We start from the raw sequence: 26,291 nt of genomic DNA on the forward strand, positions 1-26,291 counted from the left end.
GACCGCAACATAAGACGGGATGCCGATGATTATGAAACACCCGTATCACACCGCATCGAAAGGCACGCCCGCCGCACCCGGTGCAGCCACCTGGGTCATTGGGAACGCTGACGGAGCTTTGACCACCATCTTAACACGAGGAAGTTGATACGCGGGCACAGATAAGGGTCGGAAGCATTTGAGAGGGCATGCATAGCAGTGCACGATTAAAAAGTTTCCAAGGTCAGAGAGGGCGAAACGAGGAAGCCCACAGCTTCAGTCATCCGTGACGGACAAAAACCTCCCGGCCCGCCGACGCGCAGTGCGGGCTGCGGCCGACCGACTGAGGAGGCTTAGGCCTTCCCACGCTGCCAACAGGTGGCACTGCGAGCGGCATAGCCCCGGGCGAGGTTGGCATCGCTGGCGGCCTCCCGACGTCACAGAGGGTAGCTTCGTTCCAGTCGGGCAGCGACCTCTCGCGCGTCGTGCTGTGGGGTGTGTGCGCGTGGCGGGTTACCATAATACGAGGTTGGGCATTGGCGCAGGCTAATTCACAAGGAAATTGCGCGGATTTCCTCCGGCACGTGGAAAGTGCGCCTGTATGACGTGTTTCGTGGTACATCGGTGAACCTACCGGCGGCCCGGAGCTGCTGATGTCGTTCCATGGGAAACTTCAAGACGCAGCGGCAATCATCAGCTGTTGCCGTGACCGAGTAGCCCCAACGTAATTTATGCAGGTGAGTCGCTAGAGACACGTGGGTTGGAACGGGTGACGTGGCATTTGCGAGTTCGTGAGCAAAGGTTGCGTTAGTTGACAGAGTTCAGCCGCGACATATGTAAGAGGCCTAAGGTAGTTAAGACGTAAGAATTGCTCTTAGGCCTCTCCACACGTTATGTCGTGGACATTTATGTCGTCCAATTTAGAAAAATGCTTACGGGACACGTTTAGGGCTGTAGAGTGTAATAGTTTGGTACTGATTGCACCATGAGGGAGGAGGGAGGGGAAGGAAACGCTTAACATTTTGGAGTATCTATACAAAAAGTTAATTACAAACTTAAAAATTGGAGGTGCGTTCAACACCGAATGCACCCGAGGCTTGGGGGCTACATAAGGAGGCTTTGTGGATGGTCTTCATCGCCCTCGCCATACAGGCGACAACGGCTGTGAGCCACTGGTAAATGCGGCGATCCCGCGCCGTGCGTTTAACTCCACAACATCTCGTCCCCCAGAAACGCCTACCCGTGCGTCAGATGACACCCTGACCCGGCGGCGGCGGCAGCATGGCCTGCGGACTACGGCAGGCCTCGCGGCGGCGCCGCCTGGCGCTGGCCGCCGTCGCCGGCCTGCTGCTGCTGCTGCTGCTGCTGCGCTGGACGGCGACCGCGGGCCGGGGGCCGGTCGGCCCGCCGCCCAGCTCGCCGGCCACCGCCAGCCGAGCACCGGAGACGGTTGACGAGCTGCTGCGTCGCGACTTCTGGTCGCGCGAATGGGAGATTTGCGACGCGCCTCGCCGCCTGCCCGTGCTGCTCAACAACGACATCTGGCAACACCCGTTCAACACGTCCTACTACGCGCTGGCGGCGTACCCGGACCGGCGGCTGCGTGTGCGCCGCCGCGCCTACGCCTACGTGCGCGTGATTGCCATGCGCGATAGCTACCACAGCGGCGAGCTGCACTGTCAGCTGACCTTTGCCAACCGCACCGTCAGCGTGCCGGCGCAGGTGCAGCTCATCTGGGAGCGCCGCTGGGACCCGAGCAACACCGGCCGCCTGTACGACCCGGTGCTGGTGTCGTGCCCCTTGCGCTCGGCGGCGCGGCTGCCTCGCAGCGTGGCGCTGACGCCGGCGCCGTGCGGCCCGGCCGACACGCTGCTGCCGGTGGACGCGGCGCCGCTGCGGCGCTGGCAGCGCACGCGCCGCCGCCGGGGGTTCGCCGTCTGCGTGAAGGGACTCGACCTGCCAGACGACGTGTCGGGCCGCCTAGTCGAGTGGGTGGAGGCGCAGCGGCTGCTCGGCGCCGACGCCTTCATCTTCTATCGGTTCTCCACGCATGAGCGCGTGACGCGTGTGCTGCGCCACTACGAGGCGGCCGGGCTGGCCACGGTGGTGAACGTCACGCTGCCCGGCTTCCAGCCCAACTACGCTCCCGACCGGCGCCGCCTCATGCGCGTCTCCATCTGGCAGAAGCGACGGAACGAGCTGGTGCACTACAACGACTGCCTGTACCGCAGCCTCTACCGCTACCGGTTCGTGGTGCCGGTGGACGTGGACGAGCTGCTGGTGCCACTGCAGTACCGCACGTGGCCGGCGCTGCTCAGCCACCTGGAGGAGGTCAATCCGCATCTGCTGCACCGGTTCGCCTCGCTCTCAGTGCGCCACGTCTATTTCTTCGACAACATGACGCGCACGCCCGACCCGAGCCTGCCCGAGCACTTCCACATGCTGCGCCACACCGAGCGTAGCGCCAACCTCAGCGGCCGCGGCGTCAGCAGCAAGAGCTTCGTCAGCACGCGCGGCGCGCTCACCGTGTTCAACCACTACGCGCTGGAGCCGCTCTATCCGTACATGCAGCACGAGGTGCGCGTGGTGCCGCGCCAGGCGCTGCTGCACCACTACCGCGCCAGCTGCCCGGAGGAACTGACTGTCGAGTGTCGAGACAACTACTACCGGCACACGGTGAGCGACACCAGTCTGCAGAGGTACCGCGACCAGCTGGTGCGCGCCGTCAACGACACCATGCGGCAGCTGGGGCTCTAACAAGCGGCGTTCCGAGTCGCCGGCCCGAGACTGGCGCCTCTGATGTTGCTCCCCAGTCGTCTCGGCTCGGGGCGGTCGCCCGGGCGGGCGCACGTGCAGGCCCAGTAGCTCTGGGCCACTTCGAACAGTTCCTAACGCCGTGCCTGGGCTCGGACTAGTCCGAGGCTCATCGAAAACTTAAGTTGCACGCCAAAAATGGCAAGACGGCCGACTTTGAGTATGTGTATATCCAGTGAAGGCCTCGGCTGTGACATATCCTCGAGCACTGGTGCATTGGTGCGTATGAAATAAAGACTGCCTTGAATGCTCCGTGCTTTGGCGCGTTCCGCGGAGACCAGGACCCCTGATTCGCTGAAAAGTTCGATGCCATCCATAGACTACACCACGACAATGAAGACATTGGCCATCATGAATGACAGACCGTTGCTTAAACTTCCTTTCGACATCATTTATTATCACCGTTCCTGTTCTGGTCGCCTTGTGCCCGACGATAACCAGGCGGAAACAATCAGCTTACACGCAGAAAGGTCGCGAGGTTATCAGAGAAATCGGCCGTGCTGATGGCGACGTACTCCTCGTCCAGGCCTTCTTGCGTCGACGTGTCTGCTGCCACCACGTGTCAGTAGAGCCTCGAATCCAACGCTGCACCGAAGAGATGCGACCAGGTGGGAGGCATCTTCCAGCGGCCGAGCACCGAAGCGGGTCCAGGCCGAGCCGGACGAGGGTGGGCGACCTCCTGCGGCAGAGGAGCGGGGTTAAGACTCTTCAAGCCGGGGGACAGGGTCGGCAAGCCTGACATGGGCACAGGTGTCCTGACCTGACCCCTGATCGTACGCCGTTGCAACGCCTTGAGCCCAGGCGGTCGCCGATCGCTGCGGCTGGTGTGGCAGCCAAACCCACCTTACGGAGACGTCAGTGGACTGTGTCTGCCAAAGTGACGGTGCTAGGACCTTTGAAAGCATCAACCGACTCAACCACACCGCACTGTTCACCGAGAAAGAAGCAAGCAAAGAAATAAAAACGAAACAAAACAGCATGAACGAAAAGTTTAAAGGAATTCGACCCATTTAAGACTAGTTTTTGAGAACGCTAATAATACATTTGCAGCGTACATGCTACTCAGATTCCTTCGTGACCTTGCCTTGTGCCTCAAGCATTTTATTTACGTTGCCTTGTTTCGAAAAATTGTAATTTTAGCGTGGGCGCCAATGCGGTAGCGTCAGTCTTTGCAAGTTGCATGCAAAATACACCGAGACATTGTTGTAATAGGTCCAGTCAATACTTTAGAAACACCAGGTTCAGTTTGGGTCTACCTAGAAGTGACGCTGCATGAGTTATAAAGTGTAACCGCATCTCAACGTCCAAGTGTTGTATAGACAAATGGTAGATTCAGTCTCAGCGTTCGTAGACTTACCTCGGGATGTGCTAAAATTCCAACACTTAATTATCAAAACTCAGGTAATCACCCGTTATCGATACCGCTCATCGACATCGACATTACCTTACCATGGACATGGATCAACATTACAGTAATTGCATCATCCATATGTAATCTGAAAGACTAAAGCATATAAGCATATCCCCTACTGGAGTGGTCACTTAATCCTACTCCCTAAAGCGGTTTTCTGCATCTCCAGGACCAAAATGCGACGATCCTACGACCACAGCACGCTAAAGCAAGCGTATGGTCCACTGGGCTACTGCTAAGTCGAGTACGCACCGCAAACGACGGAGGCACGCGCACCACATCGCGCAAGAGAACCCACCGAACAAGAACGGGGAAGATCACTCACGTTGAACGGACCGATCCACGAGTCGAGACAGTCGCAGAGTGACACAGCCTCGGGGATGTTGTTCCCCTCGTACGTGTGACGCAGCAGGCAGACATACGGCATGTCACGGGTCTCGCTGCGGGGTCACACACGGTGTGGGTCAGCACAAGCGACGCGGCCCATCGCCAGCGCGTAGGCCGCCTCAGGCGCGCAGGCGGCCCCGAATACAGAGGGCCTGTGAGTCAGGACAGGTCCGGGGCAAGAGACATCCGGGTCACTACAGGTCAAAGGTGACGGACGTGTTGACTGCGTCAGTCCTGGGCGAGGGCCGTCCGGGTCACCACAAGTCAAGGGTGATGGCCGTGTTGACCGCGTCAGTCCTGGGCGAGGGCCGTCTGGGACACCACAGATCAGAGGTGACGGCTGTGTGGACTGCGTCAGTTCTGGGCGAGGGCCGTCCGGCTGTGGAGGGCGACCGGTGATGCGCATCAGAGTCAGCATCTGCGGGCTTATGGCTGGGCTTCTGAAGAGTAATATTGCAACGTTCAAGGCTTTGACTAACGCGATCTTACCACCGAGCCATAAGGGCCGTTATGTAAATTTACACGATTCCATTTTTAAAGTAACATCGGGCCATACCCGGCGCTCCACATGGATTGGTTTCCAGCGGCGCGCGCCTGCTGGCCACACGGTCCCGTGACCTGTCGGTGGCATCACGCACCAGATCCGGTGGAGGTCAGACACGAACCCAGCGCCGGGCAGGCCGGGCCGTGGCGGCGCGGCGGCCGGGTCCGCCGGCACGGCGGCCGGCTGCGGCGGCGCCAGCGCGTCCAGCGGCGAGGCGTCGAGCGCGGTAGAGGCCAGCCGGCAGAGGACGGGTGCCGCCGGGTCTGGCCGCGCCGCCGCGTGACAGCTGGCCAGCTGCACCAGCCGCGCCAGGCCGCGCGCCGCCGCCCACGCCACCAGGTCGTCCAGCAGCGACAGCCGGCCCTCCTGCCGCAGAGTCGGCGACATGGTCAGTCGCGCTCCTGGCCGGCGCACATTACGGCACCGGCACCGGCGGTGATCCGCGGGGCGTCGCAGCACTGACCTGCGGGACGCCAGTGCTGCGCTGCAGCGATACTGTGCCACCGGGGCTGAACCTCGGGTCAAGCTTTGACAACACGTCAAGAAATACGAGCCGGACACTAAACTAGCAGATCTCACTGCACGGCTTTCCAGACATTGGGATACGATCCAGCTCAGGTGAGACCATAGGGCCCACCTTTCTGTACTTACTGGGGAGATGGGAGAGCGAATCTGGATGACAAAAAGTTGCTTGTCTTTGCACACGTATGCTGCAAAAGCAGGCGTGCGCGAAGGTTAGCATTAGCCCAATGATCATGGTCATCTTACATAAACACACTTAAGTAACTCAATGATGGCAATTTAATAATTCCAAAGATGGTCTGTACCCCCAAAACGTCCGGTGACTGACCGAATGCCTGTGCTTATGTAAGAGATACCAAATACGATGCCACACCACAGCCTAGGACCAATTCCAGCCACCTGCTCCGCGGTCCCCAACGGGGTATCAGCACCAGACATCAGACGACAGCCGTCTGAGACTGAACAATGAAGATCCACCAGGGACGCCACCATTGGCGACAGCTCACGCAGGCAGCATCTGTCGCGTTGGTTTTCGCAAACAGGGGGCCAGAAACATTGACGTTTAGTAAAGTGCCACACTACGCACACAATGCTTCGCAAAATACTTTAAACCCCACAGAATAACGAACCAACACCAGACGAAGGCCAAAGTCCGAACTATTATTCCATCCCTCATAACAATACTTCGCCTCATTCTTTCCATGATACTGAACCTTTGAACTTATTACCAAAATTCAGCCAGCAAAATTTGTGTTGCCATGGCAGTGTTCTTTGCTGGTATAAAATTGCCATGAAGAATAAAGTCACCTCTCTCATATTTTGCTGTCTCTTTCTCTTGCAACATTCTAACCCAATGCCATATAATGGCATGGCTCCAAAAAAGATCAAGGCTGCACATCAGCACATGCGCCACGTGACAGCGACGGTGAGCCCGGTAGACGCCCTATCTTCCCCGGCCCCCCCCGGCCCCGGCCGCCACCTTCTACAGCCACACTACCTTCTTTAACCAAGCTATCCTCTCCATATGCCCCACCTTTCTGGGCCACCCAATCTTCTATGGCCGCCCTACCTTTTACAGGCCCTCTACCATTCCTTGTTGTCATACCTTCTACAGCGGTCATAAGGCGAGGCACACCAGTGCTGTCATCTGGCACGCTACCGACCACGGCCTGCACACTGGGGTGACTGAAGGCGCCCACATATATGCAGGCCAGGTTGTGTAGCAGCAGATCCACTGCCAGCTGTCCCACGTTACCCACGCTCACTGATGGCTGAAACCCCAGACACACAGATGAACAGACAAGCTAAGGCTGAACACACAGATGAACAGTGCTGAACATGAACATAGCCAAAGGGTGACAAAATTGAGTAATATGATTCTGGCAATATGTCAAACCATAGGACAATTGTTGTGCCCCCTACCACAGAGAGTGCACATTGCTGGACTGGTCCAGCACCCAGAGTTGGCCTATTTTGCCAAATTTTGTGGATATACATACATACATATATATTATATATATATATATATATATATATATATATATATATATATATATATATTATCATTTAACATACTCATAATACTGTACTTATCAGGTCATAACTGATATAGAATAAGACTCAACACTTACCAGCACAAGTGTGTATCCAGTCAGATCAGTGGGAACTTCTTCAGCATAAATGGTGTTTTTCATCTTTTCCAGCTACCTGCAAGGACACAAACTATTGATGGGAAATGCTGCACTGAAATCTCTGCATATAATACCATTTAGCTACAATCTTCTGCCTGATGCCAATCAGAGGATATCACCTATTACAATGCCTTAGAATTGGCAACATCTTTATTCCAGGCAACAACTAAACAAAATTTAATGCAAAAGCCAACTGACCATGCAAAACATTCAGCACAATATGCCATAAGTTCTCACCTTTTCATTCACTTCAATTCTCCATACAAATATTCCACTATGAAATATAGCAGCATAAAATTGATGAAAAATGAGGACTATGATGCAGTCTTACACACTGCTGCACCTACACAAACATGCATGACATGCTGAAGATCTGTAGGCAAGTGTGGCCCTGGAGAGACACCCTACCCATAGTTGATTCTGAAATATTCAAATACATGCAAGAATGATGAATGCTAGGTTGTAAAAGCGATCAAGGTAATTTGCACTGAGAGGAGTTGGTTCTGGAGTACTTTTTGAGCTAAAAAGAGGCGAAATTTGATGGGGTTATGACAATCAAAACACATTTTAGGGCTTCCGCCCCAAGCTTTCCTCTTCCCCAAAGCCGGCGTTGTTGATCTGCCCTGGTCTGTAACAACTGCATGAATCGACACAATATAAAAACTTACACTGCTACCCTGCTCTTATAACGCGCATGGCCTTGCGCTGTACCACAGGAGTAGGGCACCCCGCTTTATTTTCGTCGAAAATTGTCTTCGATTTGAGTTTGCACAAGTAACGCCTTACGCGCGTCATAGCTGCCGATGATCCTTAAATTATTTTTATTTCACTTCTACCTAGTAGTAGAAATAAGAAGCCTATATGACTTCTGCTAAACTTATATGTCACAGCCACTTCAGATACTTTTCTGATCGTAAAAACAAACAAAAATAATTTATTTTTGTCCCTTCACCCATTTTGAATTCAGTTTCCTTTCATGCTGGTCACATTCATAGATACACGGTCACAGCACATGCACCTTGACATATCCGGGCTATTATATAGCTTTTTATAACGCCGCACGTACAATATCGCGATATATTATTCAAAGGGAGAACTTAAAAAACACCGATCAATCAAATCCGCACTGAGTGTGTATTTTTTTATATAATTAAGATGTATGTGCGCTATTTGACCAGTTATATCTAAAGTCTAGTAGGCACTAGAAAATATTCTTAATAAACTACCTACCAAAGGTGGCGTAAGAGTTGTGCGCTGCATTGCCGTGATGGGGCCTCCCGCCGTGGGGTATTGTCCCACGACCGCCGTGGCCGGCTTTACTGTGCCGTGGACATCCGAGGGTGGGGGCCGTCTCGTCGTCTAGCGCAGCTGGTCACGCCGTCGCCAGAAGTGCTGAGCGTCACTCTCCACTCATTAGAATGGGGCTGACAGGCTGCTGTTGCTGCGGTCTGAGAGGTGGCACCAAGGCCATCGGCGTGTTTCTCTTGTGGGATATACTTAATCTGCTAAGAATAACAGCCGCATGGATCGTTTACCCCGAAGGCCTGTATCCCAGCCAAAACGGCTGCGGTAAGTTCGAAACGCAATTGGCATGCACAGAATCCTCCTCGGCAAGAATTTACCCATCGGAAGCATTTGAAATCCTGATGGGCATCGCTACAGCTTGCGCCATGGTGCCCATACTATTCAACATTCTTCTGATACATGGAGTGGATAACGACCGTCCCGGTATGATACTCGCATGGCTCATCTTCTACGGCACAGTCTTCGGCCTCTTCTCCGTGGGCCAGCTCGCCGCATTCGCCTTAGCCATCACCACCGGGCATCCCGGCGTGATTTCAGCGGCGGTGGTGTTTGGCTTTGGAGTGATCGTTCTGGTTTGGTTCTGGTGGGCGGCTGTCATCACATTTTACAAGGAGCTGCGGCAGTACAGCAAGCAGATCCAGATGGTGAGCCCGTAGGCTGACGCCGTGCCAGCACGCGCCGCGCAAAGCCTACCCTCGGATGCTGCGGATGGCCCGTCTGTCTGCTGAGAGGGTATGGCCCCATCGCGATGAAGCCATTGGATCTGTTTGGCGATGTTCCCTCAGCCAAGGGGCGGGCGTGTTCTGCGCTCGCTTGGGGCGTGCTCTGTGTGGAGAAAATCAATGATTTGAGACTCATGAGGACTTTGTAGTCATGCGATGTTTTGTAGCTAAGTTTAAGGCACGTGACCACTGTATTGGGGATTTCAGGCTGAATATAGTTGCAACGGCATGATGGTGGATGCTGTGATACCAATGATAATTCCCCACCCAATCCCTCTGCAACCCATCGTCCCGTTGGCGTCGAGGATCAAATGTAATGGATTCTTGTTACCTTGGCCCGGTACATTTTTATGGTTCTTGATGCTGCTTGATGCGCAGTAATGTTGTGACCGCGCGCAGTAATGGCGCCGGTATCGCGGGTGCTGTGTGTGTGCGGCGGTCGGGAGCTCGCCATCGTAATTATAAAAGTTTGAAAGTAAGAGCATGAATCTACCTGTTTTGTGATTATTTACGATATGTCCTGCCTTAAACACGACAAATAGTGTACAATGATTTTTTCTAACGTTAGGAAGGAAGTACACCCTGACCAAAAACCGTTGCTACCGGATGCGATGCCAGATGTTGCGGGCAATAGCGTTCGTCTGCATATATTTTTTCGTACATGCGTTTCTAAGCAACCAATGTAATCGACGTGAGGAATAGTGCTAACCGATTCCGATTGATTTGTCCTATTTCACCACATTTCCGGCGCAGAAGTGACGTATTGAAAACGCGTTTCTATAACCTGGGTTGGACTTTGGCATCACAGCATTATTACGAGGCGTGGGGGATGTCTGCATTTTGTGTGGGTCTTTCTTTGGATTTAGTTGTGCTGCTATTGACTGATCATTCCTGCATGGGACCGGCCTTGCAGTCTGATCATGCTCACAGAGGTAAGTTTTGGGTGTGATCGGGTAGATTGGGTCTGGTTTTAAGCATCTTTTGTGTGTCATCTGTATTGGCCATGTGTGTAACCGCCTGGAATTATATGTGCATGCCCAGTAATTTTCCTTATGCGGTATGGTACATTATGTTGTAATTTACAGTAGTGGTCCTTTTTCCTGACATACTGCTGTTGTGATGGAAAATTGGCTATTTTAATTAATCTGCCAGTGAATTTAGCAAAGAAGTATACAAAGTGATGAAGTACAAAGCATACAGTGATAGGAAGTGATGCAAAGGTTTACTAACTGAAGCTATCATACCACAAAATGTCTACATCCATTCAGAAAACAATGGTCTGTTTCGCTGGACACCTACAAGACATCCATGCTTGGATCTTCACACTGGAATGTGAAACGTGAGCTAGGCCAAATCACACTGAATCTTCAAATTATTCATGTGTAAAGATATTTTTTGGCATTTGTCTACCTGAAACTGCCTTGGTTATATCATGATTCCAGTCAGGGTGTAGTTTCCTACCTCACATTACAAAAGAGCATTGTACATCAAGTGTTGTTTTTAAGGAAGAGTATATCTTAATTAATTGTAAAACAGGTCATTATACTCTTACCTTAGAACTTAAGTAATAATGATACTGAACATCCAACTGTGGCAAACACACCAGCCGCGACACTGGCACCATTACTGCGCTCGGTCACCACATTACTGTGCATCAAGCAGCATCAAGAACCATAAAAATGTATGGGGCCAAGGTAACAAGAATCCATGAAATTTGATCCTTGACCCCTTTCTCTCAGAAATAACTAGTTGAATACTTGTGCAGTAGGATAGAACATGACAGGACTTTTTTCCAACATCTATATTTTTCAAGGAGCATTGTGGATTGAATTTTTGCTAATCATTTTAAATGAACACAAGCAGTGATGACATCAGTATTTCATAATTTTGACCTGTGTGCTTGAATAATGAAATATCACTGACTGCTATAAAATCGTGTTCTGGCTTTAGTTCACAAAAACTCAGATGTAGCATGCTCATGGCTCCAGCATGCTTTTAACATGCTTTCAAAGGAACACTTGTGGGCTCACATGCCTATTTACAACTTAGATGTAACCATTGACTTGAAGACAGCAAAAAAGGAAACTTTCCAAATCTGTGCAGACCCTGACATTAGACACCAAAAATAAACAATCATTCCAGCTCCCACATTCTAATGCCTGATGCCTGCTACTAAAGGTCATGGCTACAGGAGATACAGATGGCTGAGCCAAAAGATCTTGATGACCACAACTAAGCATAGGGTTAGAAATACATGTCCCAGGATCATCAGTATAGTAGTACATCTTGCTACTGCATCCTAGCACCAGATACCCTGTGTGTGGAAAGGGTTGCCCAAAGTATGACAATTAGGATGAAAGGTTTTGAAGTTCTGTGCAGAGTGTGAGGTTTCAAGGTGATTTGCTACAGGACATCAGCTCTCTGGTCATTGTTCCACCGTCCGTGTGCCTCACATAACCTGCACTACATTTTGCAGAGAATACTTGCAGTCAGTGTTTATGATAGGTGAAAACATGTTGAGAAACTGTGGGAGACTTAAACATTTTCAGGGCATTGAAGCTTTAAAAATGACGTGGCTTACAAACAGGATCACTCTGAAATAGTTGGTCAGACACCAAGTCAGCTGTGATAAAGTCAGTCGTCTCTGTAGACTGCATATAATTTTGGGAGGACGCACATTACGTTCTTCCAATGACATCAGCCGATTTTCAAAGGATCACTGGACTGTTCTTTCTTGGCAGGACGACGTGATACACCATCTGGATGGTTTGCCACCCTGAGGGCAGAGGCCAGCCCCGCCATAGAGCCGACGCCAGGACCGTCCAGGAAGGCCGCCGAGACGCCAGCCCTTCAGCCCTTCACGGAGAACCCAAGGGACCGAGTCGATGACGACAGCGATGGCGATGACTTTGTGGATCTCCCGTCACGTGAGATCGTTTGACCTGTCGGCGCCCGCGGTGGTCCGCAGCGTCCCCCCCCATCCCCCACCGCCTGTGGCTAACCCAATGGCCGGTGCGCACAACACCATGTCGGATCTCCTAGGCAAGATGCAGAAGCCCATTCTTCAAGATCTGGATGATCACCCTAAGCATGACCCGACATGGCACAAGGCGCTGTCTGCATTCATGGCTAACTGATGCGCCGCCACGTCCTCCGTCGCCCCCCCCCCCCCCCCCCCCTCCTGTCAGAGCCAGCTCTATGCGCAGCGTCAACTAGGTTAGCGGAAAAGCGTGGCCGCCACATCCCTGTCCCCCGGCCGGAGAGGCGGAAAGCCTGCCCACTTCGTGGACGATAGCGTGTGCTCGCTGGTCGTCCTCCGAAGACCGGAGGGGATAATCCCCCGTACCAGCGGTACGGGTGACGGTCTGGGACAGCGTCGTGCCGCAGCGCCGCACAGTCTGCAGGACTGCGTCGAGCAAAATCGAGCGCTGGGTCGCAGAACATGTCATGTCAAGTTGAGGTCATGGAAGGGCAAGTTGGGTAGTTAAACAGACAACGCACCATAGAAATGTTCTCATGCAGGCTGTTTTATCTCATTTCAGTGTTATGATCATTGCATGTTCATCAGATGCCTTGTCCTGGAAATATCCCGGCCTTTCAGTAGATGCCCACAGCTACAAACTTAGGCTTAGTGGGGCTTTACTATCTGAGGCCTTTCTAGTTGTTTCAGATACAGGGTTTGAGGTGATGACACACATTTAAGTCTAAAGGTGCTTGGGTGAGTGTGCAAAATATCTGGTGTGTGCATGTATTGAAGAATAGAGGTGTTGCACACAGGAACATATAATGCTTATCTTGGGGCGTCCAGCCGCTCCCTGCATGCCTGTACCGGGTGCCGGCCGGCTCAGACTGCTGCTGTGCGTAGGGCTGGGAAGGAGTCCGATTTAACCTTGATTTGTCTTCGTCTTCGTTGTGGCTATGGAACCGAGGGTGGCTTGACACGATGATGTGTGACGATGACATGTGATGGTGTATTTGATGGTTTTATGATGACGATGTGTTTGCCTGCGGACGAGAAACTGTACGCTGTGCTAGGTGCAGTCTCCTTTTTGGCTGCATAAACCACTTGGACAGCGTGTGAAAGTTGTTTTACTGTATTTGTGAGAAGTCCTTTGGACGGAATGTGGTATATCTGGTTTAGGCGGAATGTGTCTAAACTGTCGTCGTTTCCTGTCTGCTAAGGCGTGTTCTGCCGGTCTGAATACACTTGCATGACATGTTGAAGCTGATGATCTCGTTCATATCACCGTCCATGATTTGTAGGTCTTCGAGTGTTTAGCCGGGATTATTGTATGAGGACCACTGTACCATTGCCATAAGAAGTCAATGACGTTCGGTACAGTGCACCATCTCATTTAAACGCTATGCCATTAAAAGAGTACAGCCGACGGGCTTCCAAGAAATGATGGGAAGTGTCAGTTGGCGCAGCGCGAGACCTGTCTGCTCCAACTGGGATCCCGTGCATTGGGTGTTCTCGTTGGATCATCCCGGATTCCGGTTTTACGTCGTTCTTTATACAATTTACGACATGGAATAAACTAGCAATCTAGGCACCTGTATAAGTAACATGGTTTAGGTCCCGTTGCTTTCAGAACGGATATCCGGGAGCGTGTGCAATTACTAATAATGTTTATTGCTCATAGATTCTCATCAGAGCTCTGGTTTTGCCGAATTTATTGAGGAGAGCATTGAGCACGGGATTGATCGACCTGGGGCACGGTAAACGTGAGGTTTGGATGTACTAAATGAATGCAATTGAGTCGAGGTCGGGGTCCAAATGTTTATTCCCTCAATTGTTAAATTACGTGCCCATTCTCTCCTTATGTTCCTTATGTGGGTGCCTTAGGTACATTTATAAGAGTACATTTAGGTTCCTATGTCTTTATGTTTTCCTTTGGTATCTGAAGACTGAGTGGCAAAAGTGAGTCAGAGGTTGGATATGAGATCGAAAATATTGCATCGTCCAAAATACCTCAAGAAGGCCTGCATCCCTCGGGATTTTCATCAGTATGACGTGCTATTTTGTAGGGATCCACGCCTTTACGGCAGAGTAATGTGGAAGTGGGAGAAAGAAAAGGGGCCGGGCATAAGATCGCTAGCTCAGCTGCGATTTGTCCGCGGCCCGAGAAGTCGAGGCCCTCAACGAAATGCGATCTTAGGGCCCTGGACCACGTGGCGATCTTATGACCATTGGACGGCTCTGTCTACGGCTAAACTGCTTACAAAAAAGAATGCATAAAAATAACAAAGAAACAAACGCAAGATAGTTGGGGAAGTCTCGCTGCATTTCCATCGCTTTCATCCAATATATGCTCGGCAATGTAGGTTTTAGTGGCCTTAGCTTTCCTGCTCCTAAACCTTGTTCCTCGCTGTTCTTGAAAGCTAGTTGTTGAGCTACAGTAAATATAAATGTATGCACAAAATGATATAAATACATTTCTCATCACCTCTGATATTTGACAGGACAAAACATTTTTGCCAGAACATCGATAGCTGGGCCATTTCGCTCAGCACTATTTCTAACACCGCTGATGGCGGTTGCTAGGGTACGCATGTAGGAAGAAATATATGTCGTTCGTCTGACACTGATGCGTCATGAATTGTCACGGTTAACTCGGAAAATACACTGCAACATTTGTATTTGCTCTCGATATCCATGGTTGTGAGGGACGGAAGGCGTTTAATTAGCCTATATAGCGACAAAAAGCTTTATAAAATGTAAAACTGTAGAGAAAAACAGCTTTAAATCGCAATGCCCCGAAAGTACATTAAATCATGACACAGCCCCTGGCGTGTAAGGCATAATATTATCTACCAACGCAGGAAAAAGGATGCCAATCATAAGCCGCGAAAAGAAGCGCGGATGTTTCACTGTGCCGTAACGCGTAACTAAATCAAATTGTGGACAAATTTGCGAGAACAATGCGCCCCGGAGAACACGGAGTGGGGCCGCCAGAGCCGACCGATATACCCTTTGGCGCATTGCGGCACTTAAGTACGTCAAGGCGCCCCGAGGCACAACAGCACAACCTATGCCGGCCTGCCGCGCCGCGACCACGGCCACAACAAAAGGGAGGCGACCCACTTGTTACCGGAAGCAGCGGCCACCAAGGTCGTCGCCGTCCCTAAAGGAACCCATGCCCATGGGTACGCTCGACCGTCCCGGAAACCCAGGGCTGCATCCCGCAGCATGGCTCAAAGTTTGCTAGGCCCAGACGTCGCTGTAACCCAGCCGTGGAGTCACGCCGCTCGAGCGCACACGCGCGGCTGAGCCGAGCTGAACCAAGCACCGCTGCAACAAGATCGGTTCAACACTACATGCATCGCTTAAAGCGAACGATACAAATACAACTAGATGTAAACGAATGGAGATTTCAACAGGGGTCAATTTTATGGCTAAAACAATGACGAGCCAGAACACGATTGTCGGTGATTCTAGTTTTGACTGCAGAACGCGTGTGTATCTGTCCTATACACGATTATGCACGAGTATCTCTAGCAAGGACAGCATAAGAATAATATATTTAAACCACCACGTGAAGGAACCCATAGTCCTTTTATCAGAAAGGGCAGACGCGTTCGACCCTGACGTCCAACGGTGACCAAGTATCAAAATATACAAACCGCGACCGTCATTGAGCATGAGTCAACAAGAATGAGACTTGTTCACCGGGCACCAGGTGAGTAGGATCACGACTCTGTCACGCTGCCGGGCCTGGCGGCTCCCCAACGGGCCGAACCCTCACTTGGTCTGGTGGCTCCCCGACGGGCCGAACCCTCACTTGGTCTGGCGGCTCCCCGACGGGCCGAACCCTCACTTGGTCTGGCGGCTCCCCGACGGGCCGGACCCTCACTTGGTCTGGCGGCTCCCCAACGGGCCGGATCCTCACTTGGTCTGGCGGCTCCCCAGCGGGCCGGACCCTCACCTGGTCTGGCGGCTCCCAACGGGCCGGATCCTCACTTGGTCGCCGCTTTTCCCCCGGCACGGTCGCGATACTTTTAACTGATCGTCGTGCTCGCGGCGGCCGACGGGCTGTCCTCGCCGGCCGCCGTGGTCTCCCAGAGCAACAGCATGCTGCTCGGTCGGATCGCTGGGGTGCAGTCAAGGACGGCAGGCGAGCAGGCCGCCACGATCAAGTGAACAAGCTCCAGTCACGAGCCGCGGTGAGTCTCCGCGGACGACGTAGGCCACTCAAGACGCGGTAACGCCTGCTCCGCCGTACGTGATCTGTGCGAGAGAGACGCGCCGACTGCCGGAGTGCCAGCAGTTCCAGGACATGGCTCCCGGCGACAGATTCAAAATAATGCGAGATAGCAAGCGCTGCTTTAGACGCCTTGGCGACAGCCACTGGGCCCTCAACAAGAATCGGCGCCGCAGCAGGTCATCTTGCGGGACGGACGGCTGCCGCGGACGACACCACCGTCTGATCCACGCGCCAGCACCGGAATCAGACGCGATTGGGGAGGCCGCCAGAACGTGGGATCCACGGAGCGTCCTGACGACAAATCTAAAGGCACTGAGCAGTCGCGTGTTAACTTCGCTCCAAGTTGTACCTGTGGGAATTTATGGGACGAAAGGGACCTATCTGGACACGTGCAGGCTCCTGGACTCCAGCGCAGACCGCTCCCTGTGCGTCGGGCATGTACAGCGGGAGCAGTCGGTCATAGGCGTGGCGGAAAAGCTTTATCTCAACAACGTGACGGAATTGGAGGTAACTATCTGAACGGAACCACCTGGCTGGGATCCCAATCCCCGACACAAACGGCCGTCCCACTGGAGCTGCTGCTCTGGGCAAACGATACGCAGGCTGTGCTCCAGCAGGAGACTCGACAACCCTTCAGGACAACCAAGATCAAGACGCACGGCGATCAAGACACACTTTTGGATGGTGCCTAACGGGCAGCCCAAGACAGATGCTCCCAGTGAGTAGTACTCACAACGTGCTACACAGCCGAAGAAATCGCTCAACGGAGGACGAGCTGTCGGAAATGGTAGAGACCTGGTGGTCGTCAGAGGCTTTCGGCATCAGCTTCATATATAAATATATGCATATAAATTCAGCCGAGGACCTGCAGGCAGAGCGGCTCACCTGAACCTGGGGTCACCACCCGCTGGAGAGGTGATCGCCATGAGGCCGGCATTTTCTGGCGCGTCAACAACATCAAGCCACACAATAACCATAGAATGGCACTACATCGACTGGACATCGGGGAAAAGGGGCAGAGGGGAGCGACAGAGAAGGCCGCCACGAAACAAGGAATCTTGCGCGTGGTGACTTAGTCTAAAAGACGACGTGTCTCACGGGCGATGGCTGCTAGACGGCGTGTCGGAGGTGTTGGTCGGTCTGGACGGTCACGTGCCTTTGATCCGTGCCCGGGTCAGTGCGGCGAGGGGCAGCGACCGGCAAGACGGATCTGTGTTGAAAATCAGCATGTGAAAGCAATCGGCCTAGTCTCTCTCTCTCTCTCTCTCTCTCTCTCTCTCTCTCTCTCTCTCTCTCTCTCTCTCTCTCTCTCTCTCTCTCTCTCTCTCTCTCTCTCTCTCTCTCTCTTCTCTCTCTCTCTCTCTCTCTCTCTCTCTCTCTCTCTCTCTCTCTCTCTCTCTCTCTCTCTCTCTCTCTCTCTCTCTCTCTCTCTCTCTCTCTCTCTCTCTCTCTCTCTCTCTCTCTCTCTCTCTCTCTCTCCTCTCTCTCTCTCTCTCTCTCTCTCTCTCTCTCTCTCTCTCTCTCTCTCTCTCTCTCTCTCTCTCTCTCTCTCTCTCTCTCTCTCTCTCCTCTCTCTCTCTCTCTCTCTCTCTCTCTCTCTCTCTCTCTCTCTCTCTCTCTCTCTCTCTCTCTCCTCTCTCTCTCTCTCTCTCTCTCTCTCTCTCTCTCTCCTCTCTCTCTCTCTCTCTCTCTCTCTCTCTCTCTCTCTCTCTCTCTCTCTCTCTCTCTCTCTCTCTCTCTCTCTCTCTCTCTCTCTCTCTCTCTCTCTCTCTCTCTCTCTCTCTCTCTCTCTCTCTCTCTCTCTCTCTCTCTCTCTCTCTCTCTCTCTCTCTCTCTCTCTCTCTCTCTCTCTCTCTCTCTCTCTCTCTCTCTCTCTCTCTCTCTCTCTCTCTCTCTCCTCGCTTGCTGAAATGTGCAATCTTCGCGCAAGTTACCGTGACGTACTTGGATAATTAAACACAGAAATTTCGAAAAAAATCTTTCACAACGCACACCCATTTCAGTTTGTGCAAAACAAAATATAAAGCACGCTTTATGCATCACTTCGGGAAATTGCCCTCAATATTCTCCTTCCTTCCTTTCCTTTTTCAAATGCAGTAAAACAGATGCTCTCCCGTTCGCAATGTTTTTCGCCGTTGGTTTAAATGAACACACTGCGAGTTTGCTTTAATTCCGTGGGACACTGTTCCAAGCTGTGGTGCCTTTGAAAGAAAGATGGCCCTCACGCGCTGCAGTTCGAAGGTGTGGTAGACGTAAAACCCTCGTGAAAATGTCTTGCGCATCACATTTTCATCCCATCAGTATATTCGAACATTTGAATGCGAATGCAGCTCACGCCCTTTTTAGCTGCCACACCCGTTCAGGCATGACGGGCAGTGACTACTTCGCTTGTTGACTACCAGTGATGTCACGTTTGCGTCACGAGGCGCTCACATCGTTGGATGACTGTACCTGGCCGGTGGCCTTGGCCGGCCACTCGGAGCCGAGTGGATGATGATAGCTGCCCGGCTGTATCGGGCGGAAGGTGGCAGTGCGCCGAGTTGGCGGCGAGGTGCGGTGTTGCGTAGCTGGCATTCGTAGACGCCGCCTCAGCCGCACGAGTCATGCGCGTCGCTGAGATGCTGCGGGCGGTGGTGCCCCTGGTGCTCACCTGCTTCTGGAGCTCGGTGCTGCTGGTCATGATCGCCATCACTCGCCTGCGGAACGGTCCCGACGCTTTCCAGCCGAAAAAGCGCCAGCGGCCCGCCTGCCTGGATGATCCTCAGCTGGGCTCACATGGATTCGTCACGGTCGGAGTGAGTAGTGCATCACGTGTGCGAAGTTAGCAGTAGTTTGATGCTCACACGCAGCAGAAATTTACGACCCTACCAATTTTAACGAGGCATGTACCTGACAACAAAAGTCCAAGGTGTGCCGACGTTTTACGTACGGGTTTTTACGAATTAAGCGATTTGACCGCCAGAGTAAAAAAGGCCAGAGATTACATGTCAACAAACATGAAGCATGTTATATATCGTCCGATCCGGATCTCACTAGATTTCTCGAATGCTCAAATAGTCCTTGCCCAAGCTGATTGAGATATATTGTTTCCTCACAATAGCATTCCTTTTCTGGAAACGCATCATCCATTTTTTTCGTGTGGGGTCATCATGTGACCTAACATGACCAGCACACCAGCTCAGGGGCTTAACTTTTCCGCCTTAAAATATTGAATCAATTTGTGCGCACATTCAAATATAAGGGACTGATATCGATTTCAGCACATCAGGTTGCCCGGCTCGGCATTCGTCACGCGGGAATGTGCTCATATATATATATATATATATATATATATATATATATATATATATATATATATATCACATGCCTTTAGAGAATATCTTTTGAACTAATTGGCTTAGAACTGTGTTAAGGGTTTTCTGAAATCGGTGTAATATTCCCGATCGAATGGTGTATGTTATGCAACATGTTTTTCGACACATAACCACTGAGCACGTACGACCACTGGATGTCAGACCGCGCAATGGCCTATAAAAGGCTTTCGCGTGTGTTGTCATTGCACTTTGGGCTTTCTTTTATAGCATTTTCGTGAAAATCGAAGGGTCGTGTTTTCTGCTGCATATGAATATAAACTGCTGGTAACTTCGCACACATCGCCGAATACCAGACCGATATTCCGCGCGGACAAATACGACTGGTTGAACAAGACGGCACAATTTGAAATACAGTTTAAGCGGTCAAGAGTTCTCATATAGTTGGATCCCATGTTTAAGTCGACGAAAAATAATCATTGGGACAGAAACACATTATCTCTAGACATTTTCGAGTTTCTCTTTTGAGCTAAACGCCGTTTGATCAAGCACTTCACAAGATTTGACTCGTCATTACATGTGCTGCTTGGAAAGGTACCATTTGAATTTACCTACGCATGGTTATTGAGTGACTTGTCACTCCTTCAACCGTGCTTCGGTGAGCTTTTCGCTCCGCAGAATTTTTATGCAGTTTTAATCCATATTCGACTCAAATAGGTTTTGGTCAGTTTTAACGGCAGTTTGCCCCGTTCATTCGGCATCACGTGTTGCATTTTTCCATGCGGAATGTCCACCTGGTGTGCGGTTGTTTCTAGAGATCACAATTTTTTATGCCCCGTGCAGGGCTGGCATGTTTGGTTTGTACAGTTTTTTTACGCTTTCTCACTAAACGTACCTTTATTTATGATTTTTGTAGGACGTAAGCGGTCCACGAGCACAAACCCAAGTACAAAAGCAGTGCAGTTTTCAAAACAATAAATATATATTTCACACGAAAACTAAACAAAATAATCCAAATCATACCCACATATTGCATGCACATGCATATCACACATGCATATTGCACACTCCGACACAGCGGTTAGCAAAGGACCATACCATGATTGCCAGCGATCGTGGGAAAATCGGAGAAGAACAATTTTATTGATCGGAAAATGGCCGTTGAGGGAAGTTGCTGATGAACATTGAATCGATGCCCACGTGGAAGTGCCTTATTCGTAGGTTTGCAGGCAAATTAGTCCCAAAAGCGAACCCTGTTGAAATGAATGTGGCCATGTCTCTGAGATCGGGGAAGAGGGAAGACCAGGATTATGTGGTCAAGCTGGAATATGATGGATAGCCTGACATGCAAATGATTCATAACGTTGTTCGGATAGATGGCGTTGTTTGGTGTGATATGCCGTTTCAGCTTCGCCCGGTTCGAAAGACAACGCCGATTTCTCGTCTAGTTGGAGTCGATGTCCAGTCCCGATGTCCTTCGCTGGATTATGACAATCTTCTTGCTTTTTAACATGGATGCGTCACAGGGGGCTTTTCGGCGCGCCCTGAAGCCCAAATGACAATAATAATAATAATAATAATAATGATAATAATAATAATAATAATACTTATAATTATCACCATCATCATATCCACCGCTACCACTATCATCACCGCCACTATCATCATCACTTTCACTTTAACTATTATTATTATTATTATTATTATTATTATTATTATTATTATTATTATTATTATCATCATCACCACCACCACCACCACCACCACCACCACCACCACCACCACCACCACCACCATCATCATCATCATCATCATCATCATCATCGTCATCATCAAAGCAGGCTTGGCTGAGTCCGACATGTTCGTTTTTAACACATACACCATCAAAGGCTTGATTTCCATTGCTGGTTTTCTCTGGCCCTGCAAAAGTGCATCCGCCGTAGCTTTGCAGGCAAAATATCCCAAAAGCGAATCCGGTTGCTAGGGATATGGTCACATGGTTTGACTGCCGTCGTCTGACATCAGTTTTTGGCTTGGCTACACCAAACCGGCGGTCTCCGCACGCCGGCCTTTCGAAATGCTATTCAGAAGTGTTGGCACTGTTAAAAATGAACTGGTCCCACGTCCGCCTTTTACCAGTATAGCAACCGCGGCACCGACTGCATTTCCCCGACCGCTGAGCCCTGCAAATCGGTCGCATACACGCTCCAGCAGAGCACCGGTAGGCTAAATTCATGGATCATCGACAGGAAGTGTTTGGGGAGAGGTCGGCGCACTACAGATCTCGGATCGATGGCCGATCAGCATCGGCCTGTCAAGGCCTAATATATGATTCGTTTCCTCTGGTGCTTATTTCTGACCTCATTTTCGACAATCGAACTGCACCGCCGGAAATCTAAATCCCCATGTGCCAAATATGAAGCAAGACGCGGTGTTAAGCTCGCCATGTTGCATCGCATGCAACGTTTTCGGCGATGCTCAATGGCTGCTTGTGTGGACTGACCGTTGGACGGGCTTAGGCTGTCCTGACGGCATCCACTAGGGCAGATTCACAGCAATGGTGCATGCATTGATACGTGTGTGGGTTCATGCACTGCAGGATTGGCCGTATTTTCCACTAGCCCATGATGCAAACATTTTGCCACATTTGTACCTCACCTCCCTGCACGCGTGAATTTATCGTTTGTGCACTGGCTCATTGTGTTCCGACAAGTGCCATGCAGTTGGCTCTCGTGAAAAAGTCTTCCGTTTTTAACGCATTTCTGATTGCACCATTATCTAATACGGAGAAAATGCGATGCAGGATTTGGGAGTGAAAACGTGCATGCTTCAATACTTCGTAAGACTCATGTGTCGTGCACTATGCCGTTTCCCCCCGTCCTCTAGGATGATATCATTTGATGCCACTTTGCAGGGCATCCGACTGCACTACGTGGAGAACGGTGACAAGAGTAAACCGCTGCTGGTGCTGGTGCACGGCTTCCCCGCCTTCTGGTACTGCTGGCACTATCAGCTCAAGGACCTGGCCAAGGACTACTGGGTGGTTGCCGTCGACCTCAGGGGGTAGGTAGTTATGTAGGTCGACGAATGCATCAATGCATCATTGCCGTTGTTACAAACTTTTGCAATATCAGCACAAGTACATGATATCTTGACGATCTGAAACGACAAGCACCCTGCCTATTCCCGGCGTCATCGTTTGTTTAACAGATGGGGCCGAAAAAAACCTTGAACACCTGACGTTTCGGCATTGTCAGTGCTGACTAACGGTGACACTAGGTTCTTATGGCAACAAGCAAAGCCAATAGCGTTCAGGGCCGGGCCGTGCGTAGCTGGCGGGTTTGGCAGCTGTAGTGTTTTAAGCCGTTGTCCGCCCTGTGCCTCTCCGCCCGCATCCGCCGGGTTGCCGGGGAGAGCTGGCAGCCGCTCGCGCTGAGTACTCCACCAGGCATCCGATGGTGCGCCCGGCTGGTCACTGGGCGTGTTAGGATGCGGCGGCAAGCGACAGCAGGCAAGAGGCCAGGACGACTGGCGAGCCCGGCCGGCTTGACCTGGCCGGGCAGGTCGGGCAGCGGCGCGTCTCCGACTCCTGCCCGGCGTTTTCGTTCTCCTGCCGGCCTGACCTGGCCGTTTAGGCCAAGCAGTCGCACGTCTCCTGCTCCTGCTCGGCGCCCTCGCTCCCTGACCTCGCGCCTGGCCGACCCCGCAGCTACGGCCAGTCGGACAGGCCGGCCGGCCGGGACCGGTATGCAGTGGACCTGCTGGCCGAGGACGTATCGCAGCTGGTGCTGGCGCTGGGTCGGACTGGCTGCGTCCTGATTGGCCACGACTGGGGCGGCATCGTCGCCTACCGTGTGGCCGAGCTGCGGCCCACCGTCGTGGACAAGCTTATCATCCTGAATGCCCCGCACCGGGCGGTGAGCGCTGCACTGCCGAGCGGAGAGGCGTCAGTCTGGGCTGGGGCCGGGGGGGGGGGGGGGATGGGGTGCCACCGCCAGTCACGTGTTGTGTGCCACTAGCTGCTTGTTTAACGGGCAGGATGATAGCCAGCAGCTATGATCGCGTGCTCACGCGAAGTTCCTGGCGCATTCAGCTGACCGCGCCTTACAAATGCAGCTTTCGGCTACCGCGGTAGGAGAAATAAAACGGCGCTGAACGACGAACCCGACTCGACCACCGTTGCCGCAGGCGATCCAGACTCTGCTGCGAACGTCGTGGAACCAGCTGTTCCGGTCGTGGTACGTCTTCATGTTCCAGCTGCCCTGGCTGCCAGAGACGGTCATGTCGTTGAACGACTTCGCCGCACTGGAGCGCATGTTCACCGAGAACAAGGCCGTGCAGCACCATTACCCGCAGGAGCTGATCGACGCCTTCAAGTACACCTTCGGCGAGCCGGGCGCGCTCACTCCCCCGATCGACTACTACCGAGCGAACTTCAGTTTTACTCAGTCACCCATCGAGTCGCCCCGCATCATCTGCCCGCTGTTGGTCGTCTGGGGGGAGCGAGACAAGGCGCTGAGTCCGGTGCTGGCCACCATGTCCGCGCGCTACGCCGACCGGTTCACGGTGCGCTTCTTGCCCGAGGCTTCTCACTGGGTCATGATGGAGTACCCTCAGGAGGTGAACGGGCACATCAGGGAGTTTATTCAGAAGGAGTGAGCGCTGTGTCAGGCTCCGGGCGATGCGTTTATTAAAGAGTGACTGCTGCGCCAGGCTCTGGTAATGCGTTTAGTCAGGAGCGACTGCTGCTTTAGGCTCTGGGTGATGCCATTGAGGAGAAGTCACCACTGTGTTAGGCTCCGGATGATGTGTTTATTCAAGAGGAGTGACCAGTGCGTCAGGCTTTGGGTGACGTCAGGCTCTGCGCCAGACTCCGGCTGATCGCAGGCTTGGAGTTACGTTTGCAGATGTGCGTGTGTGCGTCGTAGCGAGTGCAATGGTGTAGCGTCTGGGGCGACGTTTTCACGCCAAAGAATCGAGCCATGTAGGAGCTTGTTCCTTTTCATATAGTCAGCTGACGCAGGCTGACGCAACTGAACCCAACTGACGTTAGGATTTAGCAATGGTATAGGTCAGGATGGCTATTCCAGACGCTGGAGCCTGGATTACCGAAAGGAGCACCACGTCGCCCGCTTCACCGAAGAGCATGCAGACGGCGCGTGCATAAATCCCCAGCAGCCTACTCGTGTGCGGGTCTTGTGATAGCTGGATGGTTGCGGGCTTCTTAGCATTCCAGAAGCCAAGAAGTAAAACGACGAAATGAAGCAGATGGCGTGGCTTGCCTTAGTTGTCATAGACGATCTAAAAAAGCGGGAAGCTTGCGGGGAGCGAGCCGGAACACAAACGAGCGAATGAAGTTGCCGACAATAGTATGGGCGCAAAATTGCTATACAAATGTCAGTGCGGTTAATCCAGATTGATAAACGATTCTGTGCTATTAAACCAAGGGCACTGCTTTTGGTTCTCCGGGTCTCTCTATGCCGTATAAACGGTAGTACGCTGTAAATACGTTCCCAGTAGCAGACATTCACAGTCGTCCCGCTCTTCGCCAATTTCCCACAACGTCCAGCATTTTTAAGGGCGAGTGATTCACTTGAAAGAGGGACAGAGGGAGCGGTCCGGGACAACCCCTCTCCATATTGTAGAAAAAGTTGAACACATTGTGCTGCATGAAACAGACGATGTGTAAATTACATTTGTTCCCATTTTTTTACCGGATCCACCGTCACTTCTTCCGGTCTCATCACAGAAATGTTCCGAAGTGGATGCCCGAGCTGGTTTTGTTTACATACTCCACTGGAAACTGCACCTGGATCACCTGAAGCTCGCAACGCACTATTCGACTTCAACTCGCTTGCAACGAGTGGGCCGGCGGCACGGCTACATTTACAGATATGGGCCGTGACACCATCCTGTTCATGTGTGTACTGTGCCTGATAGTCGTACAGGAGTTTTGCTGCCACTTACCAGTGTGGGTTGAGCAACTGCTGCATTTCATCTTTGAAACGAATGATGAAATCACCGGCAGAGCACGGTTGAAATGACCCAGAACGACCACAGGTGCCGCTGCACGAGGCGTCGTTACCAGCATCTTCGGCTCCACGCAAGTGGTTGCATACAGTTCTGCTTCCTCGGTAGTTACACGATAGTACTCGTATGGCATGACAGTACCTATGTCGGATGAAAGAACAGTATCTGTAGCATGCTGGCATAGCCCCTAATCATCCGACAGGGATGTGATATGGCTAGGTGATACCCGTCTAATGGTGGTAATGACTAAACGTAGGTTATCACAATACACCTCATCAAATACGACATTCATGTCTCGGCGCGACAGCATGGCCGCACCGCTGCGGCGACGACAATTCTTCAGCACAAGGTGACAGCACCATAGCACAGG

The 26,291-nt window shown here is 51.9% G+C and overlaps 2 protein-coding genes and 1 long non-coding RNA gene across 3 annotated transcripts; 2 read left to right on the forward strand and 1 right to left on the reverse strand.

Moving 5' to 3' along the window:
• The first annotated feature begins 1,363 nt into the window (after nt 1–1,363).
• LOC119112744 (uncharacterized) lies at nt 1,364–3,030 on the forward strand. The gene has a single exon (XM_037237022.1). It carries the CDS (start codon nt 1,624–1,626, stop codon nt 2,734–2,736), a length of 1,113 nt encoding a protein of 370 aa, XP_037092917.1. The 5' UTR covers nt 1,364–1,623; the 3' UTR covers nt 2,737–3,030.
• Nucleotides 3,031–3,163: 133 nt separating this feature from the next.
• LOC119112746 (uncharacterized) lies at nt 3,164–5,336 on the reverse strand. Its single transcript, XR_005095772.1, has 3 exons — nt 5,230–5,336; nt 4,530–4,644; nt 3,164–3,472 (listed from the first exon to the last, which is right to left on the reverse strand). It is a non-coding gene; the product is annotated as an uncharacterized LOC119112746 (long non-coding RNA).
• A 13,582-nt stretch (nt 5,337–18,918) lies between these two features.
• Nucleotides 18,919–24,881, forward strand: LOC119112745 (epoxide hydrolase 4). Its single transcript, XM_037237023.1, has 4 exons — nt 18,919–19,375; nt 22,806–22,954; nt 23,601–23,808; nt 24,080–24,881. The coding sequence occupies exons 1-4, from the start codon at nt 19,184–19,186 to the stop codon at nt 24,548–24,550; spliced, it is 1,020 nt and encodes a 339-aa protein (XP_037092918.1). The 5' UTR covers nt 18,919–19,183; the 3' UTR covers nt 24,551–24,881.
• Nucleotides 24,882–26,291: the final 1,410 nt, after the last annotated feature.

This window comes from Pollicipes pollicipes, unplaced genomic scaffold, assembly GCF_011947565.3.
Source record: "Pollicipes pollicipes isolate AB1234 unplaced genomic scaffold, Ppol_2.1 Scaffold_7261;HRSCAF=8764_pilon_pilon_pilon, whole genome shotgun sequence".
Lineage (NCBI taxonomy): Eukaryota > Metazoa > Arthropoda > Thecostraca > Pollicipedomorpha > Pollicipedidae > Pollicipes > Pollicipes pollicipes.